The 15,432-nt window shown below is 38.7% G+C and overlaps 1 protein-coding gene across 6 annotated transcripts in view; it reads left to right on the top strand.

The window, feature by feature from the left end:
* Nucleotides 1-15,432, top strand: part of mast4 (microtubule associated serine/threonine kinase family member 4) — a 132,946-nt gene that overhangs the window by 58,333 nt on the left and 59,181 nt on the right. For all 6 annotated transcript variants that reach the window (XM_074690827.1, XM_074690826.1, XM_074690825.1 and 3 more), the window contains one exon: nucleotides 14,022-14,053. In XM_074690827.1, coding sequence (XP_074546928.1) covers nucleotides 14,022-14,053 — 32 coding nt within the window. The remainder of the gene's footprint in view (nucleotides 1-14,021; nucleotides 14,054-15,432) is intronic.

The raw sequence follows: 15,432 nt of genomic DNA, 5'->3' as shown, positions 1-15,432 counted from the left end.
GTTTTTAGATGTTGGAAATTCAGTTTTCTGTACAGGAACATCTTGTAAACAAAGACACATTTCAACGGAGGTTGGAACTTGATGGATCTCAGCTACAATATTGCATCAAAACTAGTCAAAATATTTTCTTCTTTATGTACTTTTTTTTTAGACTTTAAGTGTTTAATATTTTAAACTGTAAGGTTTGGAGTCAACTGGATATTTTAAGCTGACAATTTGTGATTGGTGCAGCTTTAATACAAAAGCAAAAATAATGTTATTTCAATAAATCAGTGACAGTTTTCCAGTGATTTAAATAGAGATGCACGATATGAAAATTTAGTCCGATACCCAGTATTAAACTGCTGTTCTGGCCAATAACTGATATTTATCGATATCAGTATTGGTTAAAAAAAAACAAAACAATCTGTGATGATGTGTTGAGGTAGTTCAGAGAGAAAGAGTGGTGCAGTCATGAGAAAAGACGACCATGGTGAGGATCAGAGGATGGAGCGCCCAAGATGAAGGTGATCAAAAAAGTACATTTTGTCTGATTTTTTGATCAAAAACAGGAAGAGAGACATAAAAGAAGAGGGTCCACTCCTCTAAGGTAGTTTCGGTGTTTACATAGTCATAGAAAACAATGTTACTTGAGTCTTAAAAGATCGTTCAAGATGCTCTAGAAATGGCCGGCAGCTAATGAGTAAATATCATCACACTTTTACACATCAGCCGATGCTGATATATAAAACAAAAATGACCAACATCGTCCGATACCAATATTGATACCGATACATTGTGCATCCCTAGATTTAAATGTAATAAATGTCTTAATTGTTGCTTTTAAATATCTAAATTAATTGCAAACTACTTTAAACAAGACACACAAGACATAGTATTTATATCGTTCATTTTTCCAGGATCTGAGCAGTGTTACAACCTTGTATCGTGCTGTCTTGCAGATGCAGTTCAGTATATTACATTTTAAATTGTGTTTCTTAAAAGGATTGGAGAGCAACAACTTAACCCTGTAAAGGCAGGAAGTCTACGTCCAACTGTGCATGTGCTCACAGACGTCTCTCTAAATAAGTCTGTTCAACCAACAAAGATTTAAAAGACTAAACCCTAAACCCTGAAAATAAAGAATTTCAGTGAAAGAAAAGTCTCATCTTCAGGTCACTCAAAAGTTACTGAAATGGATATTCCTGAAATGCATCAACATGAGAGCAACAACATGAAATAATGAACATCAGATTTTCAGTTTAAGTGCAGCTTTAGCGCTCAGGTTGAAGAGAAACGTTTTAGTTGTATTCTTTGTCTGGAGAACTCACCTGTGAGCATGTCTCCCTGAGAAACCCTCATTGTGTGTGCGTGCTTGTGGATGCATGTGTGTGTGTCCTTGAGTGTGCTGGCGAGGGAGCACAGGGTGTCCTCCTCATCACGCCTCTCACTCGGTGATGAAGGAGACAGAATGCTGATGATGATCCTGCAGAATCATTTCTGTATCCTCTCCAAACCCTCAGAGACGTTTCATCAGCCTCACCTTTACCTGAGGTGCTGCAGACAGGAAGTGGATGAATGAAGGTCAGGTAGATTTGTTTGTGAACCTGACATGTTGCCGTAGCTCTGTCGTCCATGGAGGAGTAATGGATGCTCGGTGGTGACTTTGAGACGTGAGGTGAAGTTTGTGAGGTGACTTCAGGGTTAACTCTGAGTTTTCAGGAGTTTCTCACCAACATTGTGCCTTTCCTTTCAAGTGTCCCTGATTGAACATATGAATGACGGATATTCATTGTGTTTTGATAACATCTTACAACAGACACTTATCGTCTTTGTTTTTTAGTTAAAGATACAAACTGATCTGGATGGAGAAGAGACACTGTCCTCCTCTGCTGGATCTCATCCGCAGAGTTCAGATCAGATTCAAATGAAGTTCTTGTTTACCTTCAGAGCTGGATAAACCACCTTCATCCCACTTCCTCTGCTTGGATGAAACTCCTGGCAGTGGTTGTGAGCAACTTGACGGTTTCACTGAAGTTTGTGTCTTTGTGAAGTGGTTACAGAACCTTCTGTTAAAAACTGGACGGAGTTACCGCTCCTCAGTCAACTCCAGCTGTTCGTCCTTCTGTCGTCTGAGTAGAGACTCCATATTAAACAGCCTAAGATGTCTGTGCTTTGTATACCAACAGGAGATCATTAAGTATAGCATTTTTGCTTCATTAGATGCATTTTACTTAAATCAGATTACTTTTTCTCCTGCAGTAGCATCTTTCCTCTCTGGGATGATTTTATATGCGCACAAATTTCAGATTAAAGACACATTATGAAGCAGATATTCCAGCTGACATTTGCTGTTTTACTCAGCAAGACGTCAAAGAAGAACCCTGCTCCACTTTGCATGACTCCTCTCTCTTATTATATTCACAAAGTTTCCTGAAAAGCTCCGTCATGCTTCATCAAAGTGCAACTAATACAAGTGTAGGCTTCGAGTTCCTGCTTCGCTCTCCAGGATTCTCAGTCCCCGGTTAAATTTAGAGTCATGCATCCAAAATGTCAGCCAATGATGAGAAAATGCTCTGAGTTTAACAAACGAACTTCTCACACACCCACAGCATGCACAGAAACCAACCTGAGCCTACGACCAGCCTACATGTTTGGATTAAAGTGGAAGCTCACCCTCGTATTATTCTTTACAAATGTATGAAAAAACAGGACAGAAAGTTTGGCAGATCTTATAAAACTTCCTGAGTTCAAGAAAACACTCTTTACATTCAGCTGTTAACGCCAGACATCAAGGATCAGTACAGTTAGCTGTGTTTACTGCACATAATGTTTCTAAAGATAAACCTATAAGTGGCGCATTTACAGATGTCCCTTTACAATGGCTTTTTATCATGCTGTCCCACTTTTTCTGACCATGAAGAGTGCACAGGGTGCCTTTAAGGGCTTTTACAGTAAATTACATGATAGTGACAGAGAGGTACGTACGCCAGACTTATTCCAGATCCATTATTCGCTCTGCCTCGACTCCTTTGTGGTTTGGCAGCTGGAGTCACAATACCCAGGAGTTCTCAGAGTAAATACAAGGTCAAAAGTTTCATGCCTTCATGATGAGCCTCTCCTCATTCTTCGTCGTTGAGCAGTGAAATACAATTTTGCGTTGATATGTTTTTTTTATTCTGAAAATCAACTGGGCATTGTGTCTGACTTAATGCTCAAGTGTCAGCCTCTGGTTTAAAAATTTGAAGCCGATGCTGAAGTGTTAAAAACTGCAGTTCCTCAGCTGTCCACTAGAGGGTGGCTGCAGAAACTCCAGAAAGCACATATATACCCATTCAGCAAAGTCGATGTTTAAAGCAGAAATAAACATGTTTACAACCTGGTTCAAAAAGGGTTTTGGTTGGGATAGATTCTTTCTCTGTTTAACTTGTTAAACTTATGAGTGTTAGCCATACAAGGTCAAATTTGACTGACTTAAAAACAGGTGTGCACCCTGTAGCTGTCTGCATAGACACTAAAGCCTCTTGGCTCCCGTTAATGATAGGCTGCAAAACTCTGTATCAGAAACAGATGGATGACATCACGGACACTATATCCAAATATTGCAATTGCATTTTGGTTGCAAAGGGCACCAGATTGCTAGAGCTGAGACAGAGCAGGAACACGACGGAGGGAAGAAAGCGTAAGTCAGCACATTGCCTAGAATTGAAACAGAGACAGAGGTGCACCAAACATGGATCTGGACGAAGGGTATAGACAGGAAAAACTAGAACACATTTAAGAAAACCTTCCAGGACAAGACTCACTTACTTTGGCTTTTTGTGTCCTTAATTGACGAGGTCCCTTAAAGTTGCTGCTCCTGAATTGGGATCCAGTTGTTGACTGGAAAGACCTGGATGAAACCGCCATGATATCTCTCAGAGAAGCCTCAAGTTCAGCATCTTAGCCATTCTTTTGAAACAAGATATGACCATATTCGTTCATCTTATCACTATTGTTGTTATACGTAAAACAAACATTTTGATTCCTTCAAGAAAACCCAAAAATGGCAGTTGAGATAAAAAAAACAGGATAAAAAATCGAAAAATCATCCATTTGTGAAAGCCCTCTACTTTAACATTTTTGCTCTCATTCATTGTTAAACCAGAGGCTACGAATGGATTAAAACTGTGTTAGATACTTTTTTGTCATTATAAAGATAGAGTTGACTTTGTCCGATGAATAAAACACATGAAGCACACCCCCCGGTGAGAAACAATCAAACTAAAAGCCACAACAGACACATTTTAAGGCCAAACTTCTTACCTGTAGGCGTTGTTTGAAGTGAAAGACGCGTTCGCTGCTGTGACATCTTCATTTTTTCTGGTTTAAAGGCTCCATTGACATGACATCAAACTGAACTCCTCATTAAAAGAAAGAGAGATCATTAAATTAGACGACTATTATTCTCCCCGCCAGTCTTTGAGTTTAATTGTTTCCTTTAACATTATCGGACGAGGCAGTGGATTAAGCTTTTATGACAGCTAACATCCCGCTACAAGGAGAAATGTGGATGCCAACAGATTTAATCAGCGAGCCTTTCTAACCATCTGCGTGCTCTGCTATTGAATCTCTCCCTGCTGCTGGAGGAATCAATATCTTTCAGATCAGGCAAGGTGCATTGGTGGAAAATATCCCATCAGACAGGAGCTTTGGTTTTTACTGATGCAGGTGTCAGAGTTAATCAACGCGCTGCTTACTTTACCTCTCTTTGTGATCAGAATTCAGGTTCATAGCTGTTTTTAAGTGTCCAGACGAGTTGTTTGTCTCCTGGAGTCGATGTTTTCTCTCAGAGACAATCTTTAATCCATCTCTAATGTATCGTCTGTCTTCAGGCTGAACTAAACATGTGCTGTGAGCAGATAACCAACTGTATTGATCTCTCTGACCTCCACCAATCTCTAGAAACACTTGAGCCTCTTGACTTTGAAGCTGCATTAAGATTAGAAGGCCAAGATTTGATTGGGAGGAACATCTTTAATTAGGGCTGCATAGTTTCCCCATGAGGTGAACCCAACTTAAGTTTATTCACCATATTTCAAGGTGCACTTTCAAGGTTCACATAAAAAAACGGAATGATTTGAAGGAAGATATTCAAACACATATAACACAGGAATCAATCCCCCCACACACCAATATCCTGGGCTGACCAGAGCTGCTAATTTAATAGTCAAATTTGGCAGCAAAAAGCTATCGCTTGGTGTCCGTATTAAGGTTCCTTTAACTGTCTTTTCAAAATGATTTTATTGTGTCTGTTTTTCTTATTTGAAATATTTCCAAAGTTCCTTTTTGATGGTACCTTTGGTATGTGGCATGACTGCATATAGAAAATGTTTCTAGGTACTCTGTGTAACACTTTGTATGAAAGATAACCCCTAGGATCTTTTACAAAGCAACTCCAAATTCAGGGTCTCAAAGTGGTCTTTAGGTTTTTGTCCATTTCACAGTTTCCTCAATGTCTGTTTTCAGGTACACTAAGAATGTATTGTGGGTTCCTTCGGGTGTCTGCATATTTGGTAATCTCAGGCACTTTTGTTGAATTACCACGTATAAGCACTCTTTGAAGTCTACTTTGGAAGCTTGTGAGCATCAATTCTCTTAAGCTTCTGTTTTAGGGTACCTCTCAGCTGAAATGCAAGTTTTTATGGTACCCTCTAGCAACTGGTGATAGGAATCTAGTTCAGACTTTGTCCAGGTAGCTTCAAGGTTCTTTTTTAAACACCATTTAGTGTCTCCATTGTTAGGAAGCCTTGAGGCACCCACTGATTAGTTTTTATCCCCTTTAGTGCTTGTTGTGAGTTACCTTTTCATTTCTGTTTGGAGATACCCTTAATTTTTTTATGCCTTTTTGTGTCTGTTTCATTTTTTTCAGTCTATTTTGAGGTACCTTTGAGTAGATTTTACACAATACCTCACAGTTTCTAGTCCAAAACTGTCTATTTTAAGGGGTAACTTAAAATAGACATAGTCCTGTTTTTAAAAACCCTTGAGTGCCAGTTCTGCAGTACTAAAATGCCATGATTTAGGTACCCCATTATGTATTTCTTTGTGAAAGCTTTAGGATCTGTTACAGGGTGAGCATTACTCTCCATTCTAGGGTCAATTACACTTCTGCTTTCAGGTTTCCTCTCCTTTTTTGAGTCTGAGTACCTTATATTGTCTGTTTTAAGTTACCCCTAAGCCTTTATTTATAGGTACCATCCCACTTCCCACGCTTAATCTATGTTTTGAGGTAGGCAGATTTCAGGGTACCCTCTAGGGCTGTTTTTCAGGTACCCTTGAGTGCTCATCCTGCAGCACTGAATATGTCCTGCTAAAGGTACCCCATGAGACATACCTTTTTTTTTTTTTAATTTAACCTTTATTTAACCAGGAAAAGAAACTCGTTGAGATTAAAAATCTCTTTTACAAGAGTGTCCTGGCCAAGATAGGCAGCAGCACAATGTACAAAGTTTCTTACATTCACAAACGGCATTACTTACAAAATACACAGACCTGTAAAACACTTTAAAGAAATCTTTAGTCTCTGCTTTAGCATTGTTGTTAGCGTTGTTGTTACTGTTCGTTTTAGAGTCCATTAAGCTTCAGTTTTTATGTTTGCTTTTGTTTTTTTGTGTCCAAGAACCCTATAATGTCTATTTTAAGCTACCCAAAAACCAAATTAATCAGTTTTGAGGTACAACTGACCAGATTTTGCATAGCACCCTGTGGTTACTGGTTCAAGGTACTTTCAATGGTTGGTTTTCAGGAACCCTCAGGTGCTGGTCTCCTTTTTATAGACATCCTTGAGTACCAGTCTACCAGGAGTAAAAAGTTCCCGTCCTGAGGTACTCTGTAAAATGTTTTTGTGGGTTCCTGTGATACCCTATAGTGTATGTTTTAAGGTACTCTGTTGCAACAATGAACACGTATACGTTCGTAACTTATCAATGCAAATCCCACACCTTATGATGTTTATTTTTGTGTCCATGGTTAGGTACCTTTAAATGGCAGGTTTGAATTAAGACCTAAAAATCCCCCATCAGGTTAAAGAATGATATAACTTGTGGATGATAACATAAACTTAGTATGTGCTGATGTTTCTGCTCAGTTATGTTCCTCTCATGTGTCTCATACAGACACTTTAGTGTTTTCATGTGTCTGGATGAGTCGCCAAAGGGCCATGACAAAGCGTTGGTATTTAACGACCCAGGATAGCAGACTGTGTAAACATTTCCACCCACTCATGGCCGGAGAGAGCAGGAGTGGGCTAGAGATTTTTAAAAACATGCTTGGTGAAACGGTGAACTCTGTAAACATTACATCTGAGATGGTTCAAAAGGAAGATGGCAAAAATTTGTCTGACTGTCAAAAATAGGAGTGGGCGTAGTGGATGAAGATGCCAGAGCACATTTACAGAATCTAAAAGCAGATCCAAAGAGATGAATATGATTCACTTAGTACTCACAGGAAAACAGACTCAGCAGGCTGATACACCAGGATAACTTACAGGTGAGAAACTTCCCCTGTCCCTGCTGGACTCTCAGGTGTTTGTGATGACATTATCGTCCTGACATCCGATAAGAATAAGGATTTTCTGCCAGTCAGCAGTGCACCACATTCAAAGCAAGCTCACTTTTGATGTTGAAATGTAGGAAAATCCAAACGAAATCAAGGAGAATTATTGATGAACCATTACACCCAGACCTTTCCACGGCTTTGATGTGCTGTCTCAGAGTTACTGGAGGTTATTATTTGACATTTAGCTTGTGGGACATCAAACTTTCTCAAGGTCACTAATTCAGAATTGTTCTCTTTTAACAACTGAAAATATTACCTGGTTAAAATATTATGAATTGTTTAAATTTAAATTTTTGTCTCGATTTGTCTTCCTGATTGACATCTTTTGGAGATGAAAGGTTTTCCTGTAATTTCTCTCAGGTTTTCACCTTGAATTTTAATTGGAATACCTGCATTTTCTTTAAGAGCATGCATGGATGTCAGTTCAATTTTACAAAAATGGTGAATTTCACCCCAAAAATAAATTCAAGGCATGGCCGTCTTTAACTTTGTCAAACCAGTGCTTTAAATCTATAAAATTTCATATTCAAACTATAACTACTTTTCAACCAAGCTCTGAATTAAAACAGACAGGCAAGGCTGTTAATTGGTTTGGAGTTATATAAATTAGGGATTAAATGAACAAAAATAACCTTTCACTATAATTAAGTGTTGCAAGAAAAATTAATTAAAAAAAAGATGTACAGCATTTTTATTAGAATTAACTTTGTTATTCATGAAATTTGATTTTAAATGTCTCTGATTTTTTTTTTTTTTTTTTTTTTTTAGAAATATGGTTGGGAAAAAGTTATAAAGATATTTTCAGGCTCAAGAAAATACAGTGATTATTTAGCATTAAAGCTCCTGTAAGGAACTTTTAGGGTTAGTCAAATTTGGCGCCCCCTGTGAGCAAAACAAAACAAGCTCAAACTGTGTTTTGATGCGTCTTGTTCATAGCTTTTTCTGACAAAATTAACCCTTTCTTAATTTTAAACACACAGCAAGTTTTTAACCCTTCATGGGAGCTTTTAGTTTACAACCTCCTCTTTGGATGATCTACTGCTATTAAAGCTCCTTTCATTGGTATCAGCATCACAGTGAGCCAAATTGGCAAGAGAGTCTTTTAAGAGCTCCTTTTTGTTAGCACAAGTTTAATATTTAGCCCAGGACCGTCAATGCTACTCGATGTGCATTGATATTTGGTTCCCCTCCTGCTCAGCACAGAAAATATAACTGCGGAAAAAATCACAGATCTTTTGTTAATGAACATGAAAAATATGCAAAAGCAGTTTAACAAGAACAAGTCCCCTGACGGTCTCGCGCTGAATTAATTTCTCCTGCCTGGCCTGATATTCAGGCGGTGTGAATCAGCGTTTGACCGTGACATCGGCCCACAGCTCCGGCTGCTCTCTGAGAAATATCTGTGAGGAATAATGAAGCGAGGGGTGAAGGCCGCTGACTGATGAAGGAAGAGAAAGGAAAAAGTGTTTCTATTACATCCGATTATGCCGCACAGAGGTGACGTGAGGGTAGAAATCATCTAGTCATCATAATCCTGAAGTTACAGTCTTTAAGACTTCAGGTGTGTTAACATGGGGATAGATGTGTGTTACATTAAAATCTGGAATCCAAATATCCTATTTGAATAAATCCCTTTTTCACATATGGAAATCTGATATTTCCTCAATAATTTAAAGAAGCAGGTCTTCCACTTTTCCAGTCTTTATTCTGTCTGTCCTGTTCCCTGTAGTAGCCTTGAAGCTAAATAAAAAAGGGAACAGGATTTAACGTCAAATTGCAGTTCTATAAGTGTCCACTTGAGGCTGTCTCCAAAAGTCAGAAAACAGAGGCTGAATCAAAGTTGCCATGTAAGAGCAGATTCAAACATGTTTACAACCTGGTTTTCTCGAATCATAAAAGCAAAATTTTACAACTTATCTGTATTAATTACCTCAAAGAAGGGGCTAATGTTTTTTTTTGTTTGTTTTTTTCTGGTGCTGCTGTAGCATGATTTACAGCTCAAATAAACCCGGATTTTTTTTTCACCCTTATTTCAAATACTTTGTTTTAGCTGCTGTCTCTTTAAAGCTCCCTGCTGCATAAACCCTCTCCGCTCTGATTAACCAGCCCTCCGGAGGTCTGTTGGAGGTAGAGCTAAAGGCAGACCTTGGTGTTTGAGGTCCAAGCCCCTTCAATGTGTCATGTTACTAGATCTCATGACAATCTGGTGCCATTTTTTGAACTTAATATTATTTATTGACCCTTTACAATCAGTTTCTGGTCATTTCTGTCTTCTAAAGTCTCAAATTAAGAGTTGTACTGGACTTGTCAGTAAATGTGAAGTCTGAAGTCAGCACTCTCAGTTCACAAGTGCTCTTTAAATCACCGTAACTACTCAACCATTTGGCCTTGTGAGAAAATTCATAAGGCTCTTTGAAAAGGAAGATAACTTTTATTTCGTCAGCAATTTTTTGGGAAAAGAAAAAATTCAAACAGTTTCTGAAAAGAGAGAACATGAGCTTCTGGGAATATCTGGGGATTTAGCATTAAAAAAGTTGAAAAAAATACATTAAACCAGGGGTGGCCAGCCAGTAAAAGACCCAGAGCCACAAAATTACTGTGGTACTACAAAGAGCCACATCACACACGTGGTCTTATAAACGTACTTTCTTTTACATATAAACAAAATAACATAAAACGAAAATGGATACATTTCCATCTAGCTAGATATCTATGAACACACAAGCAATTGAGAGGAGCACATGTAGAGAAAAGAAACCGAAACTTAAGTATCAATTCCATCACCCAAGTATAGATCAATAGTGATCTCAACATAGGCATCAATATATCAATATGTTAGATTGATCAGCACACCAATACTCATAACTATACAAATCTATATTTATTTTTTTAGGAATGGATCAAAGAGCCACATGCGGCTCGCGAGCCACAGGTTGGCCACCCCTGCATTAAAAAATATATATAAGGGTTGAAACTTCAGAATAACCCTTTAATCCAGCTCTGGTGTGCTAACAGAGAGTTTAGAGTTAACCGAAAGGCTCAATGAGATAAATTTACAAGCCGTAATCTGGATTATACGCCTGATTTGTTTTCACTGAAACCTCTGTGTGTGCGCAGGTGTGTGTGACAGGATTTTAACCTGAGCCCTAATGGAGAACCAGGACAGTAACGATGAAATCAAACACTTAGAAAGGAAATCTAAAACTGTGAGTAACTTTGACTTTGAAGAAACGTAGGATCAAAGGTTTAAATCATTTTAACTTGAGCTTGTGTTGTTCTTGTTTGTCTTCGCTTTTAGACATTTCCTGCTGTCTGTGTTGTTTTCATTTAGTTTCCTAAAACCTCTCCTTCTCTCAGGCCAGTTTTATTTATTCCAGAGGGATAGAACCAAACTTTAGTCACAGGGGGAGCTGGAGTTGGTTTTATATGCGTCTCAGCGCTCTGTTTCATTAAAACCCCGTCACACAGCGCACTTTGAATACACTCGCTGTCTGTAATGGCCCTGTCTCTCCTCTCCTCTCTTTGCACAGGCTCTGCTTACTCAGAAAGCTGTCAAAAGTGTCAGGCATCAAACGCATAAATAAGCAACTCATTAGAGACGTTTGTTTCACTTTCTGTAAGTATGACCCTGAGGCAGGCGTTGGTTTTCTGTGGAAACACGTCTCTTTCTGTGAGTTATACTGTGTGTTTCTGCTCTCATTCTCTGTTTGCGTTATTACAGGCTTCACACTGTTATGTCTGAGCTCTGATAGGTGGGCATGCCATCATTGTAACTCATTCCCTGCTGGTAATTAGTGCTGTGAGAGCCGCGGTCATGTCTCCCAAGGAAACTCAGTGCCCTTGGTCTTCTGTAGGCAGCAGGGGAAGCACGACATTAAGCTCTAATTGATAGCAAAGGGAGAGTGAGGCTTAGCACATTTTCTGCTGACTGGAGCAGCCAATGCACATCAAGACAGTGTCCTCTGCTGTTCAGACAAAGGACCTCGCCCTTATCGGGATGTTTTAGGACAATGAGACGTCTCATGATCAGATCTGGGGGATTTGTTGCTCCCAAACCAAACCGAGAAGAGCCTGGTTATTTATCACTGTTACAGAGCGAGACTGAAACTAATCTGAGCTGCATGTGTCTGCTGATGTAAAAAAGCACAGGGGAGTGTTGTAAAAGGTGATAAAACATCCTGCTTCTTAGAAGAAAGTGCTGTAATTACACAAAGTGCTGTGTTATCTCTCAGGAGGATGCTGTGGTGTAGTGTGGTGTGCACTTGCTGTGGCTGATTCTGGATGGCGTGGTTCTCCGACACATCAACAGATGCTGCAGCTGCCAAAGCGTCATTTGTGCTCTGATGTGTTTTACTGATTCGTTTCTGGCAGCTGTCACAGAAAGATGTTCTTTAAAGTGTTTTAATGAAATCTGTGATTTCCATGAAGGAGCACAGCACATGTCCAGGTGTTCTCTTCACTCATTACTTTAAAAAGTTCTCTGTCCTCCAGCACTGAGGGAGACTTTCCAAAAAGAGATCAGTTTGGACTCCTGCTGTGATCGTTATCTTCTTTCTGTTAACGCTGTGACCTTCGTTAACCCACAGAGGCTTCATTCAGATGCTCAGATTCTCATCATTAAAAAACTACACCAGAGGAACTCATGTTACAGTGTTTAACAGCATCACATCGTACGCTCTGTCCAAATATCACAGCTTTTCAGTAATGGCCTTGACCTCGCAGGGTTTCCAGGACTTCCTGCTCCCTTTTTTTTTAAGTTAAATGTACATTTAAGTTGTTTGAAGGGGACAGGGAAGTATTGGACAAATGTCTGTCTGGTACGTTTGCAATTTTACCAATATTTGATGTGATATCACTGGTTGTGTCACTCATTTTAAGAAAGAAAGAAACGAAACAACAACTTTTAAAGCCTTGAGAGTCAACACACCTTCACTAGTTATGATCAAGCTTATGAGAAAAAGATCACCTGTTAGATAGCTAACTAATCTGAATCATATAGACTCAACATAAATAGTCCTGCATACTAAATTCTGTCTTTTATTTTCTACATTCTCATTCAAAATTTTAAGCTTCACATCTGAATTTTTTGTGCTGTTAATTTCGGATTTCTATAATCTTGTTTCTTAATTTTGCATTCTACAGTCTCTATTTTGCGTGATGTAATCGTAATCAAATACTCTAAATGGGACATTCCTGATCCTACATTCATCATTCTACAACCGAAATTTAAAACTCTGACATCTATGGTCTTCAAATAAAATTTGTTGTCCTACATTTTTTACCTCTGGGTTACAAATTCTACATTTCATACATAATGTTCTTCATTCAAGTTTTATTTTTATTTTTTTTGTTTTAAAATTGAAGTTATAATCCTTCATCCTGTGTGGTCCTTTTAATTTCGGAATAAAATTCTTTTTTTTTTTTTTTTTTTTTTTTTAATTTCCAAAATCTGAATTCCACATTTTTATTTTCTCATCCTGTATTTTTCATTCTACACTAAATATTTTATATTCTGCATTCTACATTTTAAAGTTTGACTCAGTCATGACTTTTTTTAATTGATTTATTGTTTATTATATTTTGATAATGTTTTTTTTATGGTTATGACTTTTTACTAAATGTCTACTTGGATGGGCACCTTTTACATTTGAAACAATAGGGTACAGATGCCCGGTACCTTGCAAATTGGTACCAGTGCTCGATGGTACCAATTTGCGGTACTTTTTTGTGTTTATGTGGTAAAAAAATACCAATTTGTTTTATAATAAAGCATTTTTTTTGTTTACCATCTTTATTCCTCAGTATATAACCCTGCAATATTGTGTTTGTGTCCAGCATGAAAAATCACCTACTCTTCAACTCTCTCATAGTCACAAGGATGCAATTAGGTACCTAAACATGGTACCTTTTGATTTTACATGAATCAGTAACCAGCACTTTTGACAAAATTCTGTCGGTACCCATTCCTATGTACAGCAGACAATCTACCCTGACTCTAAACTTTCTGTTCTTCCTTTTACACTTCATAAGCTACATCATACAGTCTCTGAAATGTGAAACTTTTGCAGCAAGCATACAGCCAATATAACTCAAGCAGAAAAGATCAAACACATTTCAACTGAATGAATGAAATGAAATTAAATGTTTTAATTTAGGGAACTTAGCGTTATTACAGATATTTTCTGACTGTTTTATGCTTTAGGTCTAAATCCCTCACAATCCCTCTGCAGCTCAACGAGAGCTTTGTTTCCTCAGAGGATCTGAACCCTCACCTCTGTTACTATATCTGACCCTGCTGTATTACACAACCCAAAAGCCTTCCTTATGTGATTAAATGTGTTTGAATCTAGAATGGGTAATAAGCATCATGTGTTGAGGTGTTTGGAGTGTTTAATACGTTTGTTTAAAGCCTAAACTCGAAACTTTTCTCTCTTTGTTTACAGAAAGAGCTGAGTCTTCCCAGAAGAGGCAGTTTGTAAGTACACTGACACACACATGTTGCTTTTACTGCCTGTTGAGTGATGTTTCTGTGTTGGAGCTCAGTATTTCTCTCTACCTGTACCTCCTACTTTTGATCAGGACACCTGGTCTCTGAAACCAGAATACTTATAAGGCAGGCTCTCCTCTTTGGACATGTCCTTGGTCGGTGTCCTGCTCTTTATTTCATCTTGAGTAAAACTTTGCCATCACTGTGACGGATGATGTACTATTATTAAGCTCGTTGAAGCCATAATAGACTCCCCGGTCATCGATTTTGTTTCAGTTTGCTTCGTTTAATGGTCGAGGAAAAAGATTTACCCATGGCACCTTGCTGCTCTTGCTGGCACCACACCAGTGGGGGCACCTGCTGTAATAGAGGTGAGCCATTACTAACAGGCTCTGGAGAGACTGTGGGGTTTATATTTAGTGCTGTAGCCTCAGGGGAGCACAGCAACCATGGAAATAGTGTTTAGATTTCACAGAGGAGATGTTTGTCTTCATCAGAACAACATGATGGATGGATGAACGGACAGATAGTGGACAGATAGTAAAGGTTGTTAATCAAGACTTTCCAATCCGCTATATCTGCTCACTCAATGAACATCAGCCTGTTTATTACCTGGATGAAACCTGAATAAAAATGTTGACAAATACTGATTTTAGTATAATATTGACCTTAACGTGAGCTGACCCTGTTGTGGGTTGTTTTACATTTTTTAATTTATCTTTTAATTTAACATTTCCAGTCATGATAAGGTTAAACTATTGGACTTCTTGCAGTTTTAAGGCACATTAAATGCTGTAATCTATTTCTCACTCCTACACCCTGGTTTCTCGTGTTAAAGGGGTAAAACCTTGCTTTGTAAGCTGTTCGAGCTCAGTAGGGACTCAGATGTAGTCAGTAACACATAAAAAATGACAGCCCTAAGGATGATTCTGCATAATCTGAGGCTGTCAAACCAGTGTACTGATCCTCTCATTACAACAAGATCAGCCGTCTGGAGTTTAACTCCTGAAACGCAGAGCTCTGAGTTCTCTCCCAGCTTTCCCTGTGACACAGAGCCATCTGCTGAACACTTGCTGTCATTAACTTCTGCTGTCAACATGTGAGTTAATCACCAACTTCAGCCTCCTCCACACACTCCTGACGTCCTGGCAGGGCGATTTATTATCCTAATATCTCTGGGTAGTTAAAGGAGTGATGGGCTGAACCTTTTAGGCTGTGTCATATGTGGAGTAATCGAGCGATTACTGGAGCCTATTTATAGTTTGACCTTAATAACTGGAAGTCTTCTGTGGGCTCCAATTAAAACGCTGCAAATCAATCATTTGTACGCGTTGGCAGCACGAGGAGCACACATTGGATCCGTCGAC

This window comes from Halichoeres trimaculatus, unplaced genomic scaffold (assembly GCF_033239565.1).
Source record: "Halichoeres trimaculatus isolate MK-OKI-2021-1 unplaced genomic scaffold, fHalTri1.1 fHalTri1_scaffold_16, whole genome shotgun sequence".
NCBI lineage: Eukaryota > Metazoa > Chordata > Actinopteri > Labriformes > Labridae > Halichoeres > Halichoeres trimaculatus.
The sequence above is the reverse complement of the archived record's forward strand: the minus strand, read 5'-3'. Positions and strand labels throughout refer to the sequence as shown.